Source organism: Ailuropoda melanoleuca, chromosome 3 (assembly GCF_002007445.2).
Source record: "Ailuropoda melanoleuca isolate Jingjing chromosome 3, ASM200744v2, whole genome shotgun sequence".
Lineage (NCBI taxonomy): Eukaryota > Metazoa > Chordata > Mammalia > Carnivora > Ursidae > Ailuropoda > Ailuropoda melanoleuca.
The window spans coordinates 123,157,590-123,182,762 of NC_048220.1; the positions used below are offsets into that span (position 1 = coordinate 123,157,590).

Below are 25,173 nucleotides of genomic sequence, written 5' to 3' on the forward strand. Positions count from 1 at the left end.
ATTTTCCCTCTGAGAACTCAAAATATGTTGATTGGGAGAATATATAGTTGGTAAAGGAAGGAATTAGTCATTATATAGAATTTTTCTCCCCCTGTATTATCACATTTTCCTCCATAGTTGATTTTTTGTGTGTGAATCATTGCAATCAACATTTTCAGGTCTTAAATGATTTCTTTTTTACCACACACTTGAATCGTCTATGCATTGTAGCTTCCTAGGAATTTTGAGAAAAATGTGCTTTCTATTGGCCAACTCTCACTTTTTCCCATTTTGCTTCAAACTTCCTTAAACTGAGACCCTAAATGCTGTATGGTTTTCGTTTGTAAAAGTCTTAAAGGAACGAACTTTTATGATATGATATTATTTGCTGTATATTCTCTTTTTATCTTTCTTGTTTATGCACATACAACTGTGTTGTCCTCAGTTTCTCTGGTTTGCACTAAGGTAGCTTGAGCTTTTTCCTATTGTATCATAAAATATTTGTGTCATTTTGATGTGAAATTTCCAGAGGTAGCTTCCATGGAAAGACAAAATAAAATATGTTTACTACCTAATATATCCTTGAACTTTAAAGACTTCAGATTTTCACTTGTCAACCCAATGACACTAAACACTATCAGTGATATCCATATCAAACTATGCACAACAAAAAACTGGGGAACACTTCTAGATTACATGGCAGGTTTTTATCTCTTTAGTCATTGGAGCTTAATTCAAGTAATATTTGGCTGTTTCCAAGGTACAGATCTGTGCCAAGTACTTTTAAGGATACGAAGATGGATCAAACATGTCATCTAGGGTCCTGCAGAGTTTACAAAGATATAAGTACGTGAAGATTCAAATTCAGTATCTAAAGTACTAATTGAAAAAGGAGCCCTGGGACCCAATATAAAACACTACTCAAAATATGGAAGGTCAAAGTTGAACTTTAAACAAAGAATTAATTATTTCACTCTTAACAAGGTGAAGCATACAGGGTAAGAAATTAAGTCAAGAATGATTTTTTCCTCAGTAAAACTTTGGTTCAATAATATAAGGAGATTATGATATTAATTCCAACCTAACAGCTTAATTATGATTATTCCAACTTAAAACATGAGTATACCCTAAGTGCAATAGTCATTTTTTGCATTGTTGGATGCATTCAAGTTTGTATTGAAGTAAAAAAATAATGAGAACTAATTAGACTCTTAGCATTTCACAGCAGTTTAAATAATACTAACTTCAAACCGTGGTGTAATGTGATGATGTTTTACAATGAGATAATAAATTGCCTTAATAGGAGGGTCTACAAAAGTTACCAGGACCATCAAACAACGTGAAGTGTAGTGCACATTTTATTTTTAGTTTGGTTGGGATAATAAGGAAGACTTCGTATTTTTATATACGCGTAGTTCTCTGAATTGCCGTTATGAGTCACATCTGCAGCTGCCTTAGCTACTTGGCACCGCCTTCTGGCCCCTCACACTTGACTTCACGGAAGGAGACTGAACATTAGGGGAATAATCCCCTGGGCACCTTTGGCTCCTCCTTCTCTTCACTGTTCCCGTTCTTTGAGGGCACACCTCATCGCAGGGAGCCTCCCCTGCTTAGATGGTCTTCCCTTTGTGAGTATGATATGCCACACCCCGTTCTAAGCCCTTTCTGTGTATTAACTTATTAAATCCTCACCTCAATAACTTTCTTACTCCCTCAGGTAATAGTTGAAGAAATGGGGGGCAGGGAGGTTAAATAACTTGCCCAATATTACCCGGGTGGTCACAGTGTAGTTGGGGCGCAGACACAGGCAGCCTCCTTGGCTATTAACTTAGCACTCTCTAGTGCATAATTGTCGAATGAATGTAAAGCATTTTCTCTCCAAACCTATTTGAAAATGTCCGAGCTGAGATAACTTCTTCAATTGCCTTCTTAACTTCAATCTCAGTGTCCTCTAGTCACCATTAAATCCCACATCCAGAGTGATATTTCAAGCTTTTTTGTTGTGTCGCTATTACTGCCCTCGGGTCTTCTGAAACATACCAATTCACCTCAAATATTTATTCATATATTTCACACGTCTATACATTTTAATCTTTTAAAATGTCCCTCTTTTCTTGTGTGTATGTATTCTTCGTGAATGGAAAACTGGAAGAAACTGTAACTCTTTTCCTGGTGAAATATTTTAGCATGCTTGCTGCTTTTCTTTTTTTATTCCAGATCACGTAATTTCAAATTTGATTCCTCACATTGACCTTTGAGAATATCTATTCCTTCTACTTATTTATCAAAATAGGAATAAGAAAAAAATCTTTTTGTCTTAGGGGAGTTCTGTACTTTCTTTCAACCTCTTCTTTAATTCCAGATGGAAAGATAGGTTTGCAAAGAATATTGATATATTTAGCATGCTCATGAGGATTCTATTACATGGTCATTTTAATAATTGACAACATAAAAGCTTATAGGAAGGTGGAATTTGCTACTAGCAGTCTACATCTACCCAACAAAAGATGCTTTCTTTAGATTCCAATGACACATTAACATCTAGACATAATGTCTAAATTTGATGAAGGCTGTCAAAGGCAGAACCCCTACCAAAAAAACTTGTTTATTTTTGATAAAAGAGGGTAGAGCATAAGGAAGACATCTTTTCATTTTGATGGGAGACATAAGGCCTTCGAAAAGTTAAACTTATAATTCTGGTCACAGTATATTCTTGGCTTCTCATATTTAAATTAAGGTCATTCAAATCGGTGGAGATGGGAAAAAATCAGTGGTTTAAGTATCTTTTGACCTTCGATTAACAATAAGTCAGGGCTATTTATCTGATTTTTAGAATAAAGTTCAGTCAAAACGATAATTAAGGATTTTGATTTGAAAAGAAATGTCAACTGGGATGTTGTCATTTTGCATATTTATACTGCCATCTCCTATGGTGGACCCACAATACGACAAATACCAAAAAATTCTGGTGCAAACCAAGTATTTGTATTGTTTGATAATAGTACAAACAAGTTAAGGTAAACAGTAAATAAATACTTGGCAATGTCTATAGTATAGATTGGAGGGGATTTGTTATAATGAGCATGTAGAGTGTGTTTAACTTTCCAGCAACCTCTAGAACTGTTCAGTTTGTGAAGTATGGAGGTAATATAGCTCAGTGGGAACAAAAAGGATCTGAATCCTTAACTCTCTTTTATTCACCTTGATCCCTCCATTTTGTTCAACAAATTGAATTACAAGCAGGAGAATATAGAATCCCACAGACATAATGACATAGAAGTTGGAGGATTTGGGATTGGGTCCCTCTTTGTCTTTCTATATTTTACTCTGCTTGTGTGACCAGGCGATCGAACAGTTGCCTTTGGGTTTATGACCAAGGTCAGACATTCTAACGGCTCTTTCTGCTCTCCATATGAGCAACTGTGCAGAGAGGGAACGTTTAAGACTCAGGGAACTGCTGTCACACAGGACATCTTCTTAGCATCAAATAGCAAATTGAAGTCTTTGTCATTAAGAAAGGGAAATCAGTTGGCGACAGTGGAAACACAGTGAGGATTACTGCCAATATTGGCAGTTGAGAAGTTACTTTTTGAAACATTTTTAAAAAGTACATTCAACCAGCCATGCACGGTCTCTTAAATACACTAACCAATTGAAATATAAAAATGTTAAATGGCTGAGCATTAAATTTAAATGATGAAGAAGAAAGATGTGCCCAAGGCACTTGTCCTGACTCAGGGAGAAAAGATTATTGCAGGTCATTGAACCAGAATAGAAGTTTAGAAGTTATCAAGGGAACTAAAAAGAAAAGACACATTTTCATCACGATGACCAAAAAGACTGCTAATTGCATATCTAATTTTAAAATGCGCATATGTAACTATTTTGAATATCACTGATGTATTCCAGAAAAAGTAAAAGGAATGTGCATAATAATAATGCAAACATATTTGTGTAGCTTTTTAACACCAGTCTTACTTTTTTTTTTTTTTTTCCTATCTACCCTTGGGTTTCACACAGCAGGTTCCAGCTGATATTTGTGGCATCGAGACACATGCAGTCTCTGAATGCCAAAGCATGTTCTGGGAATGTTTTTCTTGTGCCTCGCAATGGCTCTGTGAAGTAGTGGACATGCCGGGGAAGGAATACAACTGAGCAGTTATGAGATCAGACAGAAGCTGACTGCCAAGTCTAGCAGGCTGGGCACTTAGGCTGAAATACTTGAGTGCTCTGAGCCTTGGTTTACTCCTCTGTAAAACGGAGCTATAAATCATATTTCAGCATTAGTATTGCTGTGAGGATCCAATGAGATAAGGCGCCTGAAGCACTGAGCAGAGTGTCTGGAACGGAGTAGGGCTCAGGACATGCTAGCTGTGATGATGTTTTAATCTGTTGCTGCAGTTTGAAGTGACAATGGCTAAATGAATCTTTGAATCACCCTTCACATTAGCACCAGGAGGTTTCTACTCTTAAACTTGTCCTCTTTTCAGAAAAAAAATTGGAATGCAAGAAAGCAATATTTTAGTGATAGCATCTTTTAAATGGTCTTTCAGGATGAATATAATATTGTTTCATGTGTACTGAACTCAGATCATGTGATTATAGGAACAAATAATTGTTCATTCCTAATTTTAAAGGTGTGTGTGGCTGACAACTTTCATTTTTATGGGCCATTAAAACATTACTGGCTATCCTGAGAAGAGTGGCTTTGCTGAATTGGGTAGACATTAATTTTAAAGACTCAAGAGAAAGGCACGTTGGGAAGACCTGTACGTTAGCACTTCAAATAGAACCCAGACTTTCGTGATGTTTAAAAAAGCACAGCATTATCTGTTTTTTTGGGAAAACACAAGAGTAAACCATCATCAACTTCCAAAAAGGTAACTTCCAGAAAATATCTATGATAATACAGTTTGTCAAATTTCATAAAAACGATCTTTTGGTATGTTACTAAAAATAGAAGTATCTCAAAGCCTTCTAACGGAGACTCCTCTTAGGTATACATTGTGTGGAAGGAGGGCACAGAGAACACTGTGAAGGACAAAATGCAGGAGACAGGGATTTCAACATTATTATGGGCTGTTTAATGATCATGTGCAAATCTTTTGCCTGAAACTGTGCAAAAGGTCTGAGGTTTTAAATATATTCATCTTTGTATTAATGAGTGCCCACATCTTCAAAATCTAATCTACATCTACCTATTTTCTTCTTATTGAACTTAGACTATATATGAATCATCATCAAGGAATTGCTACATTATGTAAACCTGGCAGGGGTTCTCTGCAAATGTGAGATGATGATGCTTCCCCCTTACTTTTCTATTAAGTTTACATAAGCCAAAGATAACCTAGGTGGATTTCAAATAAAATCAAATACTCTTCCTGTCCCCTCTTGACAAGCAAACATGTATCTTTCCGTTTTCTGTGCCAACATTAGTGACGTGTTCACTCTGCTGACCATCCAATCTTGAAATCTCTTGACTCTTTGAGCTTCTGCCTTCCTCCTTCGGCATCTACATCTAATTAATTGGGAAGTCCTGCTAATTCTCCCTCTGCAGTGTGAGCTCACACCTGCTGCTCCTTTAAGAGTGCCTCCAACATTATCACCTCCCCTAGGAAGCTCCGCTGAGCCCCAAGCCCAGCTGGCCCCTCTCCTTCCTGTTTCCAACAGTACTTCCTGGACACCCATTTTATCACTGAACTTGCCATGTTTTGTTCTAATCACTACCGGTCATGGTCATATGCTGCCAGGGCTGTGGTTCTCAAATTCTGCCACATATTAGAATCATAAACAATTAAAAACCAACTAAGTCAGAATCTCTGGGGAGGTGAGGTCAGGGCCAAGGCATTTTTAAAAGCCACGTTCTTCAGGTATTAATATGCATACAATTCACTGGGGTATCTTGTTGAAATGCAGAGTGTGAGTCAGTAGATCTCAGGTGGGGCCCAAGATTCTGCATTGCTAACAAGTTCCCAGGTGACACAGATGCTGCTTATGCTAAATCAGCTAAAAGTTGCCCCATAAGGTCAGGTATTCTAGAAAAAAATCATATTCCTTATCTGTATCTGTATATATATCTGTCTTAAGCCCACAAACTCTTACCTAATACAAGACAACTCCTTCCTTCCCTGTTACCTGTACCTGTCACCACTGCCATTTTTAGGTGAGTAGAGGTGTTGAGACTTTGCTCATAAATCAGAATCTGAATTGTCAATATTTCAATAGAATTCTCCTTCCCTACTCTTATTCACAGTAAGTGTATCCCTCCATCCCTCTCTCACCCTGCCGTGTCCACGTTTCTGCGTTCATGTTACTGCCACAGGACACAGTGAAATGCTGGGGAGCATTCAGAAGGCTGGAGGAGACAGGTCTCCTCGCCCTGGCTTGTGTTTCCAGTTTTAAGTGTGATCTTGTCTTTTCACTTCATTGTGAGCCCAGCCTCAGGAGCTACTTCTCAATGCTCATGTGACCCTCCCTCTTTTCTCCTTCCACACCCGACAGCCCTTTGCTCCCACCCGCTCTCCCATTCTTCTCACTCCACCGTCATCACTGTCATCCCTAGAGACTTACACAAATAATGGAAACCAATGAACACAAATACAAACAGATGCTTATAATGTGAAAACCTTTTTCTTCCACTTTAAGTGCTACTTACTCAGATGTATGACTTTTTTCCCCCAGATAATCTTCTGTCCCTTACAAGTGCAGATCAATCTTTTTCTTTTCAGGCCCCAAGGACAGACTCTAAGTAATTGTTATTTAATTAGGCTAATAGCACGATTTAAGGTTCTATTGGCCTTTGTACACCTCTAAGTGCCGACCTAGCTACAGTCCAGTGCTTTCCAGAGTGCATATTGAGGCATCCTGGGGAACCCATCCTGGTGCCAGGAAGTATTTTTAAATTTTGAGGGAAATACACAACACTTGGGCTCTGTCAGACCCCTTGTGAATTACTAGTTCAGGGTAGTTCACAGTTTCAACAGTAGGTGGTGCTACACTCCTTTTGATGATGTCACATGTCAGTAAAGCTGGATTCCCCATAGTACTTGTGATTAAGTGAGTACAGTGCAAAATCAATGTGGAAAGGGAATGAGGGGCAGTATCTAATCTTAGAAGTTGTGCAGTGCCCGTAGATACCCACATTCTGTAAGTAAGAAACTGTGGTTATTTAAGAATAAAATTAAAATATTATTTTTTCTGTTAATTGCTGTGTATTTTTTTCAAAGAGCTACTTATTTGTTAGAACATAAATGGCTATCAAGGTGTTTGGATCTGTTTCTTGTGTCCTAAGAGCACCATGAAAACAATTCTTGAGATAATAAGGGCACTGTGAACCAAGAATGTTTTGGAACCTCTGCTATAGTCTAATCTTGTTTTTTCTCGTTCTTTTCCAAAAGTTTGTTAACTTCGTGGGTCCAGATCACCACATCAGGTGTATGTTTTGTTCCAGATCTACCTAAAAGTGGACCAACTTGTTGCCACATGAGGAACAAACTTTTTTTTTCCTTAAACATTTTTTGGGTCTATTTTTAATTGCGGTAAAAACACATTATACTCAAGTCCTTTTGCATGTTGGTAAAACATAACCCTAAAGATAGATTTGGGGAAATGCCCTATTAAGAGAGCAAGAACACCTCTTAAACACATCTGTCATAGCAATGCAGGGACCACGACAACTTCAAAGATTGCCCTTGCCTTTTTTTTTCCTAACAGATAATCTCTTATGTGTCACAACTTCAAGGAGGTGGGGTTGAGGTAGGGAAATATGTGTAGCTGCCAATAAAATAATCACCTCCAGCTGGTTAAATTGAAGCTGTGATTGGGAAGGGATTTAGCCACCATCCTCTACATTTTCTACCCACTGAGAGATCCCGTAATTACCTCATTTTACTTCTGCAATGATACAAAAATCAATACTCTGCTTCAGTGCATTACAGACAGATTATTTTTAATAGAGTGTGTACAGTGGATTTTCTCACCAATAATAAGAACATCTTTATGCACCTACTGTGTGCCAGCCCCTGTTCTTGTCTCACTTTAACTACGCTCCCACTCTATGAGGTGGGCATTGCTGCCTGCATTTTCTAGATGAAGAAACGAAAGCCTGGGAAGGTTAGCAACCCGCCTTGGGCCACACCAATGGCAGGGCAGCGATGCGGCCTCAGATCTGCTTGAGTCTGCAGCCCGAAACTTTTCCCTATGGCAATATTACCTCTCACAATTATCACGGTAAAACTGATACCTATGCGGTCTTATCCATTCCTGCTTCTAGCATCCTGAAATATCCTAGCCTTTCTTTAAGAGGTAGTTTTGATATAAAATGGCATCACAATTTTAGGAGAAAAATCAGAAAGGAAAAAATAAAGGGACTCAATTATTTAGACAAAGCATTTAAAACAATTTAATCTTCTATGACAATGGTGTTATTTGTATTATAGAAAGTGCTTTGAAGAGTGTAAGATGATTATTATTGTTTACAACCATTATTCTATCAATGTAGAGCTTGCCAGTCACATTTCACAAGGAAATGGAGTGAAGTATAAGTCAGTGGACTGTCTTTCTTCACCAGTCACACAGCGTGTGAATTTCACATCAAATACAAGGCTAAACCCTTGGGGATCTGTGTTGATGTTCACCCCTTCACTGAATACTTCCTCTCCTACTTTATTCCGCATTAATAATTCATTCATTGGAACAATGCCTGGTTACCTCAGCCCAAGCCATGGATGGCTTTCCTTTTATAGTAGTAAATACTTGAAGAGACTATTCCGCACCTTCTTATTTAAGGATATTTGATAACAGATTGAAATGTGAACATACAGCCCTTGGAATCTGCAAAATTTATGCTATTTGCATGATATCCTGATACAGTCGTTTCAAAATCATAAAGACATTTTATCATTTCTATTATGTTCATTCTCTACGTAAAGGGTATGTGACAATTACTATTCTTATCTATATTATGAAACATAGAACCTACAAAGTACAAATCTGTGTCTCGATTTTTTCCCCCATTGTTGCAGTATGCAGATATTCTGCAACAAGAATGTAGCTGATGATAAAATTTCAGTGAAACGCACGATGACAGTATAATCGAGCTGTTTCCCTGACTCAGCTCCAGTAATCTCTAAGGGCTATAATAAGTGATGTCTCCTCATTCAACTTTCTAGAGTCAATAAAATGGTCAGATGATATTTGGAAATAGCACCTCTACATAACCATTTTTCTCTCTTGTGAACCTTGCCACAGTTAAATCACAAGCTTTGGAAATGCCTGGCTCTTACCAATTATTTGGGATAAGACAAACCCAACAGCAGCAGCACAGTAACAGCAACCAAATCTGAGGCAGTGGTGGGTTTTGAGGACAAAGGGCTCCATTTGGTAACAGAACGGATGGCACGGGAGGGGAGCCGTGTTCAGAAGTAGTTAATTTGAACCTGGCCAAGGAACTGACGCTCAGAATGTTTGCTTTCAGAATGAGAGAAAGGAACCTTCCTTCCCTTACAGCTTAATCGCTGTATTCCTGTTTTTAATACATCCTACTTTATAGAATAGCCAGACCACATTTTTCAAGCTAAAGTAAAAATTAAAGGATTTATGATAATCCTATGTGGATGGTAGTGGGCGTTTCTTTTTCAACGGAAGCATTTCTTTCTTTGTTGCATTGCTAACATTTCTCAGCTTCTTGCTACAGTCTTCTTCCCGAAACTACTCAAGTGAAGAAAAAAAGAAGTCTTACCAGATAAGCAACAATTCTTACTGTATTGGGGGAATAGTTCACATCCTCCCCGTCTATTTATTAGAAGTAATTTCTTCAGGCTTTAAAACCAGAATGTCAAAGCACCCAATGGAATCCTACCTTGCCCACATACTGATAATCGGATCCCGTATATTCCTCCAGGAGAAAGAACTGATTCCACATCCAGCTCCTTTTTGAACGGTTCAGCTCATTTTTGCTGTTTCCAGAGAGCTCCAGGGCCCTTTTCTTTGCCGGGAAACCACTAGTCCTCTTAGATAATGGGGTTGAGAAAGTTGGGTAGGGCTGACCAACCCAAAAGAGTAGCAAGAAGTACCGGTAAGTTCTCATTCTGATGCCACAGTCCAGTCTCTGGGTAGTGGGTACCCTGCTCCTTGAAATGTCTTTTTTCACTGCACGGTTTTCAGCATCGTTCCTCCTCTCTTCCTTAATGTTCTTTGCTTGGCTCTCAGAGGGTATCTGGAAAGAATAATAACATATCAAACATTTTTAGAGATGCTTAAAATTCAGTGTTAGTGCAAATAAGCTCTGGAAAAAGAGGACAGAAATCTGAATAGCAAAACAACAAAAATAAGTTGGCTATCAATTTTGAAATGAGGAAAGCGTTCTTTCAGATATGCTAAATGGAAGGCATGTGCCGAGTCGGAAGCTGCTGTTTTCCCTTCTCCTTTTCTATCACTTAAAAGTCCTATTTTAAATCATTGCTTTGCTGTAGGTCAACATGCCAGAGTGGATTATTTCACTACTCTTTTTTCCTCTCGAGTATGTGGGCTGAGATCTGGTTGGAAGGAACGAGTCTGTGTTTTGGATTCCATTTGCATATTTATCCTCATGAACAAGCCTGAGGCAAAGAATATCACACACAATTTCAGTTCGATTGAAAGTGGATAATGTTGAAGTTTCACTAGAATGTATTGAGTACCTGTGATGTGTCAGCGTAAGCCAATGCAGAGCCTGTTCTGCAGACTCTTGGCTTGAGAGATGTGTTGGGACAGACGGGTCTGGGTCAAGTACTTGGAAAAGACCACACGTCTCCTTCTCTTCTGAATGCATGCTAGTGTACTGATGTTTCTGAAGTGAAATTTTGTAACAGTGATGCCAGCCTACATTTAATAAAGGGTTTCTCCAACTTGGCCGGGAAGGTTTTTCCCCTCATACGACCTTATAACACTATGATGAATGAGCAACCTACAGAATTTATATATAACAGAATATAGGAGTTAAATGAGCAATTTTATTTAAATTTCTTTAGGAAATCCTGGGCATTCATCTCTAAATTTTAGTTGTATCATAAGCAAGCATATGTATAAAAATTGGTCAAATGATTGCTACATGATTTTCACAGATGCATCAAATATATCTCAGTATCACAGTAAGCGCAGTCGACGACAGGATCTCCAGAAAAGTCAGCTCTTATACTTATGTGTAATAATTTTCCAGGACAAATATTAATTTTCAAGAACATAACCTCGCATTAAAAAAATCCTTGGGCCAGATTGTCTAGCAAAGATGTTACAATGTGGTTTACTATTTCATGTAATTAGAGTCATATACCTATATCTCCGTCCTAAACTTTTCCACATTTCTTGAAAAAAAAAAATCCAACAAATTACTCTTTCAGTGTACCATTCAATATGGGAAAAATATTTTCTTAAATAATACTAACACAAAAATGAAGTGCTTTGTGATACAGAACATACTAGTAATTATCTTTGATATGTGCATTAAATAAATGCAGACAAAAGAAACATGTTTTAGGTAATCTGATCAGAATTTTTATTCCTCTATGTCAGAAAAATTTGTTCACTTGTCTCCTATTATTCTACCAGGTAAATGTACATATGACCAGTGTTCTGATTTTTTTTTTTTCTTACCCCAGCAATGAGTAATCATAGCCACCAAACACATGGGTTAGTGAAAGCTTTCTACTGCAATATCAGTGAAATATTTCATAGTGTTCAGCATTTTTAAACCTTTATTCCATTACCATGCATCTCCCTGACAGCAGGCTGGGGAAGTTGAAAATTCCACAGGTGAGTAAATTAGTACTGTGACAATTAGTCATGCTGGAAAAACGCCAGGCAACTGTAACTTGTCATTAGGTGGCCTTGGTACAGGTCTGGAATAACTGATGATCAATTAGGCCACGACGAGTCTTCTCTTCTCGTGAATAGTATATAAAGGGGATTGAGAGAGCATATGGAGAAAAGCCCTCTAAAGACATCTATTCATTTTTAGTAGTAGAGATTACACTGAGGTTGATTCATTGGAAATTACATTTTTCTTAATTTCTCATATTCTCCATTATTTGCATAGACAAATCCTGCAGTGAAGAATTACCCGTCTGCTGCTGCACTCAGTGTGTGCCCCATGGTGCTGGCAGGAAAGAGGGATTCAGAGAATGGAGGTGTCAGCTGTTTAAAAGGCAGACTCCTAAAGGCCATTTTAAAGAAAAATCGATCCCTGTGGGCGTTGTGTGGAAACTCTTCAAGCTGTTGCCACTTGAATATTAAATATTAGTTCTTTTTAATATCACAGATACCAAAATGTCAAGTATTTCTTTTCTTTCTTTTTTTTTTTTTTTGCTTAGTTGGTAATGAGCTTTTAAAGTGATGCAAATTTAAGCAGTGTTTCCAAGTATGCTAGAACATCTAGATTTTCTATAACCCAGCTCATTTTGTATCAGCTTGGCAGGGTGTGTCCTTGTTAAAAACTCAACATGCAAAATTACTAAAATCACTATGATCCACTCACATTTAGTGTTAGCTTTTTAGAGGGATAGACTTTGGTGTGAAATTCATAGTTTAAAAACTCCAAATGAACTCTGAACGGTTGAATATATAATTTAGCAATTCTCATTTAATACTTTGTAATAGGGAGGATTGCGTAGTGGTGAAGATTATCAGTGCTGGAGACTGACTGCATTTAAATCCAGGCTCTGTCTGTTAGTTGCTGTGAATTTGGGAAAATGCTTAATCTCACCGTGCCTTAGTTTCTTCCTCTGTAAATGGGGATAATGACAGTAACTACCTCATAGGGTGTTATAAAGATTCAGCCATTACATGTAAAGCACTTATAACAGCTCCTGGCACCTTAGTAAGGTATTAATAAGTATCAGCTGCTATTATTATTATTATAATCAGCAGTTATTACTACTGTTATTGCTCCTATGATGTATTGCATGTGAAGAATCCATCTATAGCACACTACAAAAGTCTGCAAAAGATAGTATAGTTTTCCCTCTTATGCTTGAATACTTTTTTATTTTTCTAAAAGCATTTTTGAGCAAGTCAAATTCTTTTAAAATTAAAATTAGAAGCAATTTAAAAATCAGAATTATGTCATTTGCTAATCGTTTTCCTCTGTGTAGACTACAATTCAGGATTTCACAGTAATAGTGTAAAAACAGAAAAGGCAGAAGCTTTATGCCCACTGACTGCTTGAAGAATGTGGGCAAAAAGGAAAGTTCATTGGAAGATGGACTCAGTCATAGAATCTGTGTTTTTTTTTTCCTTTTCCCTTTTGTTATGTTAAGGTTTTAAAAATCATCTTTACTTTATTCACATGAAAAAAAAATCAGAACTAGCTTCAACATAGTAATTTTGACCTTGTAAAAATGGTACTGGGCAAACATGTCTTCTTGTAATTAACATACTGTTATTATACTACTGTTATATGGGATAAGAATTTGATGAAGTTTAAATGAGTGATGTATATATATTTTAGATTTTACTTAACCTAAAAAATATGAAATGAAAAAAATATTCTGTACATAACCTTAGGTGCAAAAAAATAGGATTCGTAGGATGCTCTATGGGCACCGGTCAAGGAGGGAAAGAGCCCACTCTAGCACCACTTTGACAAATATGGGAAAGCTGCTGACTTCTGAGCAGTCAAAATACAGGGGAACCACATGGCAAGTAGTAATCAGTTATGCTGGCTCATTTTGTGGATGTCAAGAAGTAAACCAAAAGGACAAAGAAATATGGCATGCGTAGACACTGAATTTTAAAATAGCAGGCATGGTATTCAATCAGGAAAGAACCAGAAGATTAGAGAGTGGGAGGGGAAAGAATGCTAAACAAAGTAGATATTGCACCTTCTGCCCCCATCCCCTCATGGCACTAAGAGCAAATCAGTTAGAAATATCAAAAACTATAAAAATAAAACTTGAGCTGCCTAATTGCAGCTTAATGACAGTTTAGCAACGGATTTAAAAGATTACTTAATAGATCACGTCTCTACTTTTTATTTTCTTTTTTTGCTGGCATCTGGCTTTTTGGAGGGAATTTCTGTTTCTTATAGGCAATCATTTGTATGCTTTGAAATTTGATATGCAAAAGTGGTTGATCCAGAAAAATAGTTTGAATCTTTACAGAAGCCCCTTTGTAGTGATGTGTAGAAGGTAATTAAGATATTTATGGATAGTGGGGCAGGCCCACATCGCATTGTTAATTGCATACTTTATTTCCCTGGCAGCCAATATGCATATATACTTCCATCTTCACAAGAACACATAGTCAAGTCCAGCTCTTATGTAATGCATGCCATTCAGGAGGAGCCTAGGCCTCATTAATTCATGATCTACCAGTTTAGAATATGTGATAATTAATGCAGAAGCTGGGCTAAAGTTTTCCTCTGATTAGCAAAACCTTTTCCCTTAGATTATTGGAAATTAACAGTGTAAAAATATTTCATAGGGAGATACAGAATGAGAAGACAAACTACAATGTCTTCAAGTTCCCTAGAGTACTTTGGAATCACCTTTTATTTGCAAATAATTAATATGCTAATTAGGAAACTTCTCTATTGATTGAATTGCTTCTCTAGTGACTTATGTTTGATAACAGTCTGAATGACTCCACTGTGTTATCTGGTTTTGAGATACTGATTTTATTATACTATTTACAGACAAACAAATAAGTAAATATTAGGCAGATTTAAAAGCAATATAATTACTTTAAAGTTTTAGAATTCAGACTCAGCACACATTTGTTCTGGTATTCTTGATTAATTCTAATCAGTGCAATGATACTATAATGCTATCTAGGCTTACAAATTAAACCAAGTGCATTCATTTTTTGATATGCAGAGCCTTAACCTGGGCATTGAAAGCACAGTAAGCATTCAATAAGGCAACATTATTAATGTAGTTTAACCATTTATCATAGTAAGAGAATGTTTTAAAATGTGGTAGGAAATTGTTTCTTCAAATAAATGGTGTTGCATATAAACGTTGTAACATGGTATTTTGCGTGATGCTGCTCACAAAAAACTTTTCTGAAAATACCATCTACAAAGAAGTCATCCTAACCCCTTGGCATACCCCATTAGTGATGCTTTAGAATATGTACTATAAATCCCTTATTAAGTTTTGGTAAATTTTCTCACATTATATCATTAATGAAGTAGAAAACAACTGGTTATTTACAACTATTGAACATTTCTCTTGACTCTATTTTATTCCAACTCTAAGCCTGAAATTGCTCTAGTCCCACAGTTTTTGGGTGCGATGGGGATGAAGATGGTATTTACTCCATTAAAACCTAGCAAATTCAAGAAGCAGAACTGTGAAATCAGAATGAACTAAACACAGCGAAGCCAAAGGTATACATGCCTTTTTACAAGTAAATATTTAAAAATATAGATGTTCTTTATTCTGAGAGAAGAGTTTTACAACCAATTAAGTTTGTTCAAGATCAATTATCCGATCTCCCAAGAAACTTTGTTTTGAAAAAACTGACACCTGCTGTGAATAAAAAGTCTATAGAACATGGCTGATCTTCTAGAAGTGGTGGCATAAGGACAGAACCAATTTAAAATTTTCGGTAGAGATTTCACATGAAATCTTCATTTCTAAACCTCCATTTCATTTTTCTGTAAATGTCAGTCACTGTTGAGTAAAATTGGTTCTGTTTCATGTGTGTAATGAACTCCATTGAAATGTGTCAAACAGCTTTGGCATCTCTCATCACGTAGCATTTCTCTTGTGCCAATGAATCATTACGGCAACAGTCATCAAATGATGCCTGATTTTTTTTGGTAAATGTTTATATTTGTGGATAATATGCCAATCTGTTTGCAAACTGATGTATTTCCAGATGAAGCTATTTTAACAGTATTACCCTCATTCTAAAATCATATTCCACACATTGCATTAATGAAGATAAAATCAAATGTGTTACAGCACATAAAATGGTGTTTTATGTGTAGTTGAGGCTCAAGGAATAGTTGTTAATTTGAAATACCCCTTTGGGACAAAAAGACAAAAAAACCAAAAAACAAAAAACAAAACCCCAAAAAAAAGCAAAAACCCAAAACTTGAATCAGAGGAAAAAGGTCTTTTTTCACATGGAGAAAAAATTCCAACCTGTTTCATTCTGCGAGGAAGTATCAGAGTATGGTCAAGAACAGACTCTGGACACCACGTGTCTGGATTAGAAGCTCAACCCTACTCAGCACTGGCTGGGGATCAAGGCAGGTCTCAGTTTGTTTGTCTATAAAATGGAACGATATTAATAGCATCTACTCCATAGGATGTCCGTGAGGATAAAATGAATGAATTCATGTGAGGTCTTAACATTAAGATGGCCACAATGACCTCAACTGTAAAAAAAAAAAAAAAAAAAAGTCTTAGCAGACGACACACCCTGGCCATCCTAGGGGCAGAGCTTGCGTCTTAGCATTTCTTGTTTTGCCTTTTACAATTAAACTGAAATCAGCTGCCCGCCTTTCAAGATCTGGGCTTGCTCATTTCTGGATTAACTTGAAACAGCAGAAGTTCTGGCGACTCTTTAAAAATTTCTGAAGGGGAGGGAGCTCCCTCCCAAAGCTCTGGGGGTACGTCCCGCCAATCCTTAATGATGCCATTCAAGTGCTTGCTTCATTCCTTTATGCGTATTGCCTGGCTCCTGAGGGTATCTGGGCTTGTGGAGGCTGTGTTTTCCCAAAAGATTTACGCAGGGAAACAAAGGAGAAGAGAATGCACTTTACACCTTTAATTAGATATTCATAGCAAGAATTGTGAACAATTTCTGTAGCAAACTATATGTCTAGGTTGCAGAAATGTATGAAAGACTTGGTTTCATATTACACCCTGCTTGTAAGTTAGGCTCTTTGGCAGCTCCATTAATTCTTTTGGGTGCATAGCCATTTAAGACAATGAAGCTTCAAGAAGACTGCAAGATGTCAAAACCTACTTGCCCATTAGTGTGAGCATTTTCAGTGAGTCTGTTCTTCTTTCAATAGCTCAATGAAAGGGCAGCCTGAGTGTATTGGCTGGGAGCTACGGGCCGGCAGGAGGCAAGGGTTCCTTAGTGGGTGTGAGGAGTTCAAAACAGATTTAACTTTGTTAAATTGTAAAAGGAGTCATGTGGTTGGGTTTATCAATATATCACTGCGAAACTTGGCATATTGCAGATGATTTTTAAAGACCTACTGGTGCAAAGTGTTAATAACGAGTGGAGATGTTGTATTTATTTTTCCTGATACAATGTCTAAGACTTTTATTGATGACATGAAGTCTCACTCATAAATAATAACACGAGTGAATTTGCCGTGTTCCATCCCTGACCTTGCTATGTGCTAGCCCTGTGCTAAGTACACCACAAACATGTCATAATCTAATTCTCATGCCCATCCTCTGAGCTGCAGAATCTTCTCATAATTTCTGCAGATGAGAACCTAAAGCTTGGAGAGGTGGAGTAACTCATTCAAGGTCACACCATGACTGTGTAATAAAGCCAGATCGTAGCCTCAGCACACGTTCTGCAGTCTTTGCTCTGACCATACCCTGAGGAATCACAGCCCATGATCAGTGCTCAGTACAGCTGTGACCTTAGAATGGAGTCTTCGTGACTTCCTTAATATTGTAACAGCAATACAGGTTTCTGGAGGTAAAAATAGTTGTGACAGAGTGTATAAGCTAAATAAGAACAGCAAACAGAGGTTTGCTCTGTGCCACGTGATGGGATAAGTGCTTTATAAACTTGTAAGTCTTAAGCAACAATCCTCTGAGATGGAGACTGTCATCCTTATCCTCTGCTTTAGAGATGAGAAACACAGGTTTAGAGGGACTGGATCCTTTGCCCAAGGGTGCACAGCTAGTGGTTGGCAGAAGCTGGATAAAGCCCCACTAATCTAGAGGCTCCTTCTTAACTATAACGTTCACTATCTTATTTGTATTTTGCTCATGGAAACAGCATCTAGGTTTTATTTACTCTCATTTCAGACAAAATTTGAACAAATTTATAACCAGGTTTCTAAATCAAGGATGGTGTAAGGAGAGCTGGAGACTGGAGTACCCATAATAGTAGGAGGGGGTGGCGGAAAGGGGCAGAGAGAGCGGCTACAAACTGCCAGCAGAAGAACTAAAGACATAAAGGATGGAATCGGGCTGGCCCAGGGGAGTAGAGATGCTCTGTGTTCTGCCGAGAGCGCCCCCTGGGCATAATGACGGTAGATAAGCATTTGTAACAGCATTGCACGTATGGATGGGTGCACAGGCGCCCGAGTGTAAGAATGACGAAGTGCCTGAATTAATGACAGTAGGACTCCTGACTGTCAGGATGAACATAGGAATTCTGTGCAGCACATGTGGGTATCACTGTGTTGCAAGTCCGGCAACGAGTATTCACGATGGTGATCCGGAATGTTTAAGAAAGTTCTGAATGTTTGAGAAGGCATGGATCTGTAGGATAAATCTGAGCACCGTGACTGTGAAAAGTTGCTCTGGTTGTCTTTAGAAGGGCTGGGTTTGGGGTCCCGTTGTGTTTCTTTCTCTTCCCATTTTATCTCAGGCAAGCTTCTCCGTCTCTCTGAGCTTCTGTATGAAATTAGGGCGGGTGTGCTAATACTAGGAATGGAACGGCATTGTGGTAGGAAGCACCCTCGAGCCCGTGCACCCGTTTGGATCCCTGCGTCAATACTCGTTAGTCAAGTGACTTGACAGGATGTGCTTCAATTTTCTCATCTTCAAATTGGGAAGAGTAAATTTCGGGGTCTCAGTGGAGGCAATTGATAAATAGCACCCCGTTTCTCTTTCAAATTCCAAAGAAATTAAGAAATAAAACAAAGCAGTGTTAGATGGAGCCTCAACTATCACATTTACGACTAAAATAATAAAAGGCAGATTGTAAAGGTAGCTTAGTGTGAGAGCCCAGCCGACTGGCTAAATAACGACCCCCCCCCCCCCCGCCCGCATTAGTCAGCCGCCCCCGGAGTCAGGGTTACATTTCATTTCGCTTTTCCTTTTCCAGAAGCCGCAGAGTGGCTGGCTCGGTTCTAAGGTGCAGAGTCAGAGGGGATGACTATCTGCTCCCAGCTCCGGACAGCTAAGGTACAGAACCCAGGGGTCTGAAGAAATGACCCCGAGGAATCTGTTTTAATCCTTGCTAATTAAAAAAGATCATTAGAGACATTGGTGATCTTGGGAGCCTGTAAGTCACTTATTAATTACCATCAATTCTTTGTATTTATAGCTTTGCTTTTTGGAGTTGTTTACAGCATCACTAAAAGGAAAATGTATGAATAATTTACAAATGGGGAGTTTGAAGCTTTCCTTAAAATATCTTTCACTTCAGGTCAATCAATGCATTCCAGGCAAAATGAATTCTTTTTCCATCTCTCTTCACCTTTCCCGCTACACACACACACACACACACACACACACACACACACACACACGGTGGGGAGGGGAGAGAGAGAAAGAGAGAGCGGGAGCAAGCAAAAAGGGATAATGATCTAGATGTTTTTATGTGCTTTGGACATTGGCCTGTTAGCGCTGAAAACTGCACGCTATTCTCACCCGAAAGGGTAGCACTGTTTACAGAGGTGTAACCCTTTACATCAAGTGATAATGGGAAAAAGTAATCAAACCTGGACTTGATGTTTGGATAGCTTCATTCATTCAACGTGATTCACATAACACTTTATTTGCAGAGGATTCATAACCTAAATTAGATGCTTCTCGTAATATCCTGGTGTAATAACTTAGAAGACATTTAATTGAATAAATACTGTATAACAACTTAAAGGGGCACTGCAACATTTAAAGATTTATTCCGTGAGACTGACTGAAGTCGAAGGAGGTCTGTGCCGGTAGTGGCATCTTAACTAATCCGGGCTAATGTTAACTGACCATCAAATTAAACTTGCACAGACAGGAAGACAATGTGCTTGAATGGGTTGCTGGATGTTTTATCAATTTTGATTGTCTTCATTTAAAAACTTTAATTAGAACCTCTGTTTACTTGAGTCAAATTGTGCATAAAATATCATGCAAAACATTTTAAAAGGGAATTTTAATTATACCACTAAAGAAATGCCCTTGTTCAATGTTTACTAAACACTTGCCAGAACAAGTTAATTAATACATGTTTAAATAAGTGAAAGAAGAAGGGAAACAAAAAAAAATCACATTCATCTTTTGTCAAGTTTTACTGCAGTTGTCAAAGAAGTTCAATTTCTAATTTAACGACTGTGCTGTTACGGTGTGCATGTATAATTATAAACAATGGGGCACCGGAACACAATGAAGGCCAGTGGAAAGCTAATTCCCACTGGAAGTTGTTGTTCAAAATAATTGTGCATTGTTGCCTGATGTTCTCCAGTCATCAAATCAAGCACTTTTCAATTTGGTGCATCTATTTGTTTATTCCATGGTAGACGATCAAAATGCTCAGATGGTACTAATATGGCCTTTTAATGTTTCAAGCTACAGAAAAATACTTTTTAATAGAAAAAGTGTAAAGTGTAGACTAAGAAAAAATTTCACGATATTGAGTTCTTGGTTCCAATTTTAATATACCATCAACTTTTGGACTTTATTTTTTTAGAATCCCAATTTTTCCTGTCTACTAATATAAACCATGACTGCTTGTGTTAGTAAAGATTGATATTGGAAGGCATTTGATAATTTACTAGAAAAACAAGATGAAATCAGTCTTTCTGGGATATGCCCTATCTCAGGAGCTTTATGAAAAATCAGAAGGAGAAGTACCTGAAAGAATTTTGAAATCTTTTGGAGAAAGAAAATGCACATATCCATTAACGATCACTACCATAATTAAGAAAATTTTTCTCTTAAATAGCATAAACCACACTCTTATCCTTTACTCGCATTTTGCTGAAACTGATCACCAAATTTCTCCAGTCCTGTAAGAAGCCACAACCTGTGCTGGTGTGGGAAACGACAGTGACTGAGGATCAGGTCTCCCTTGGGTCTCTCACTTGAAGTTCCAGGCCCGCCAAGACAGTTTGTTATAAAAATTAAATATGATACAGTATCTAAAACACTCACCATGTTGCCATGTAAACAGGCATTGACTATGAGCTAGTATCCCTTTTGGTAAGTTCATTCATGGCTTACAGAGAGCTGATCTTAGGCAGTGCAAGAAGAGCATGTATTCTAATCCACAGTCTTTGGGCAATTAATATCAGCAAAAAGCATGAAGTCAAAATATGGTAAAAGGCAGACAACATACAAAGCAAAACCAAAACCTTTTTCTTATATATATTATTTTTCTTTTAAAGAAGAAAACCTTATATCTAGAAAAAGGTGTGTTTGATACTTAAGCATGCCACTGACTTGCTCTGCAATTTCAGCTGGCGGGGGAAAGAGAATTTTCTAATGAATTTTTCCTAATAAAATAAGAAACTGAAGTGCCAGCATGTTTGCACACCTACCAATTACAAAATGAGTTTCCCTGGATATTAAAACTAAGCCAAAATATAATTTAGTTCTATAAAGTACTGTCAAACTCTGCTATAGTTCCATTTGAAGGATTTGGAATTATTTGATTAGCAACTGATTAATGGGCTTTAATGCGACTGATTATTTTTTTCCAAAACACAGTAGAAATTTTTTTGTAAAATGAGCATTTTTTTTTCTTGGGAAGAAAAAATAAAGGTACATCATATATATGTATAGATATATATTTAAACACTTTAAAGGAATCTTTGAGAGTCAAGTGCCTCTGACATCCCGACCTTAGAAGATGTTGCAACTCTGTCACGGATCTGTAATTTATTTTAGATGACTGTAGATAAACATCAGGTATCCATGGTTATAAATACTGTTTCACATTTTCTTTAGCTACAGCAAAAAATTTCAATTAATTGAATCTCAGCCAACTACAAATAATGCCAGATGTGCAATATTTGGTGCATCAGGTCATGGGCAACCATTAATTAAGATGCAAAGGATCAGCATTAAAGGCCCCCAATACAGAGTTTTTGTCCCAGAATTTTTGATGGATATGGACTGAAATATCTATAAAATGCAGTTTCAGCTATATGGGAAAAGAGGGAATTGGGTATAATCTCTATGTTGCTTGCTCTGGAATTTTTGATAAAGTTCTGAAGTGTCATTTTTGAAAATGAAGATGAAAATAATCTTACTTAAGGATTTGTATTTATAGAAAAGAAAAGCCCTTTGCATTCCATGTTATCTTTACTTTAAAGGAACACCAATCAATGATTTCCCATTGGAGAGATGGAGGGGAAGATGAAGATCTTTTTGAAATGGTTAAAGCCACCAAATGTGCAATTTGTAAACTATGACATGACTTATTTAGAAATTTTTCCCAAAATCACCTGTCAAGAGCCAATAGAAATTAATTATTTTCAAGAGACAATCCACAATGTTTTATAATATTTAGATTTTGGGGGGGCAGTATAATTATGTGTATGTGCATGCACGTGTGTGTGTGTGTGTGTGTGTGTGTGTGTGTGTGTGTGTGTGTGTTACTTTCCAGAATGTAGATATTTCTTCATGTTGCTTTATGGTGATTGAGTTCAAACAAGACGAATTCTCGGAATAAGATCAGTACAGCTTGTTAGCCTCCAATTTATCATCCACCTATCCAAGATTTAATGGTTGTGTTAACCCGGAGTCTCAAGAATAATTATAGTCTAAAACAAGCCCTTAAAGTAAGGAGATGAAAAGAACTGTATAAAGTGAAGGCTGTCATGAAATAGAAATTGCACAAGCAAGGGAACTTTCATCGTGTTGAGTAAGTACTTTACTATAGGATTCTTTTTTAAATTAAGGTGCCTGGTAAGTTGGATGAAAATAAAATATGTATGATTAGCAGGGAATACCTTGGCCCCGAGTTGTTGGATAGGAGTGGAAAAAAGACAGAGGTGGTTTTTCTCCCCCCCCAAGTCATTACCAGCTTAGTTCATAGAAAAGTTATCACAAATACTTTCTTTGAAAGACTGCTTTGAGGTCTGCTTTTAATTTGAACAGTTAAATATCATATTCATGCCAATGAATTTTTTTCCTCGTTTTAATATCATTAGGAAGAAAGCCTCCCAGGCCAGAGTGAATAGTGTAATTGCTTAAAAGAAGAATTATATAGCATGCATATTTAATTCAGACCTTTAAAAAAATTTCCTTGTGTTGGCTAGGCACCTTTGTTTATGTAAGACAGCCTTTTAGTTTTTTAAAAAACTAAACTGCATCTAACCATATGGAAAAAATCTCTAAAATAAGATTTTAGCAAAATAAATAATCTTTCACGACTCTTTCTCTGGTTGTATCTGTCGTCCCTGGTTTTATCTGTTTAGGCTGCAGGTCAGTTTTATAGGATCTTTGATTTTCTAATACAATTAGAGTAAGCCACACTCTACAAATTTGAAAAACTCCTAAGAACAAGATAGGAGGCATCACGAAACTTAGGTCATAAATTCTATAAGCAAGTGCTTTGAAATTTTCCATGTCTTGAAATGCTCCCACCAACTGAGAAATATTTGTTTTTGTGAAAACTTTCTAAAAAATAGAACGAACTGCCACTTTTCATAGCTCAACAGATTGCTGTCTGCACGCACGACATTTCCCACTGCTTATAATAAAGAGAAATGACTTTGGCACTTTATCTGTTTGATGAAAGACTGTTATTGCAATTGCCCTGCGAGACACCAAGCCACCTGCCACCGCATCCCTGGCTGTCTGAGGCAGTCCTCTCCAGTTGGTGTGGGAATAGCAAACCAATATGCCACCAGATAGCAGTAGCCAGAGCGTTCTAGCTAAGAGAACGGGCTTTGCAATCAGCCAGGTGTAGTTTGAAATTTTTACTTACTCATATGGCTTTGGACCCGTTAGATAACCTTTTAAAATTAGCCTTTTCACTTATAAACTGAGGATGATTGTGTTCAGGTCCTAGGGTATTAATGTGGAGGTGGAATGACGGTATACAGAGGGAGTAGATACAGGGTATACAGAGGGTGGAATGACAGGGTATACAGAGGGAGTAGATACAGGGTAAACAGAGGGTTTAATGACAGGGTATACAGAGGGAGTAGTTATGAGGTTACATTTTGGTGAAGGTCTGAGGGGCTGATAGCTTTTGAGATGCTTTTCTTTTCCATCATAAACTTTCACATATGGTAGCAACTTGCCCCTCAAACTTTTCTGCAGAAACATACTGAATAAAGATCCCTCGGAGGTATGCAGGCAGGACCCAATGTGTGAAATTTATTCAAGTCTTCAGTTTTATTTTAAACATTAAGCATATTTTGCATTCTACTCAATAATAGACCTACATTGTTTTGTTACTGAAATCATTTTTGATCTTGTAAACCTGACGCTCAGGTGTTACCTTCACACTGTGGCTTTGCTTGATTTGGGACCTGGGAGGGCATGAGAATGGCTGGCCTGGGGCACACAGGACAAACACCAGACAACTTGGACATCTATAAACTCTGCTTTCTAGCACCCTGGTACCGATGGTAGGCAGAGCTCCCTCTTTCTGGCCACACCATCTTATTCTAAAATGAAACATAGGCAGGGTAGCTTCTCTCTTATGGTATCTCCTTACCATTTTAATTTAAAATTTTGGCTGATTTGGCTGAGAAATAGGGTGCAATGGGGTGGGGGAAGGGGATGGAGAGAACGACTTTTCATTCCTTTGTGAGAAAAATTAAGTCAAAGATATTAAGTGGCAAAACATATGCCATTCTACTTTGGCCCCTACCCATCACTATTTTGGTGTCCTTTAAGAAAATATTAAGATAGACTTAGAGTCAAGAGGATTGCTCTAGAAATTATGGTATATGCTGAATCTCATCTTCTGAGTCTCGGAAAAACTTGTGGGTAATTTTGCAGATTAAATGGGAAGGAAGATGAAAACATGCTTTGAGTGGCTGGGTATGAAGACAGCCAGGTCTTTGCTGAGGCTAAATAACATTTCTTATAAATAAAAATCCAAGATGATAATAAATCATTGTTTCATAAATAAATAAATAATTCCATTTATTAATAATAAAATCATTGTTTATAGTAGTTCTCAAACTTCTGTCACTCTGACAGGTTAAACAGCTATCCAAATTTTTTTTCTTTTTCAAGTTTTTATTTAAATTCCAGTTAGTTAACATATAGTGTAAAATTAGTTCAGGTGTAGAATTTAGTGGTTCATCTCTTTTTTTTTTTTTTTTTA

At 37.5% G+C, this 25,173-nt stretch overlaps 1 protein-coding gene across 2 annotated transcripts in view; it reads right to left on the reverse strand.

Annotated features, from left to right (window-relative positions):
- Positions 1 to 25,173, reverse strand: part of CDH6 (cadherin 6) — a 126,971-nt gene that overhangs the window by 44,470 nt on the left and 57,328 nt on the right. For both annotated transcript variants that reach the window (XM_002919906.4, XM_034657060.1), the window contains exon 2: positions 9,839 to 10,195. In XM_002919906.4, coding sequence (XP_002919952.1) covers positions 9,839 to 10,066 — 228 coding nt within the window. In that variant the 5' untranslated portion in view covers positions 10,067 to 10,195. The remainder of the gene's footprint in view (positions 1 to 9,838; positions 10,196 to 25,173) is intronic.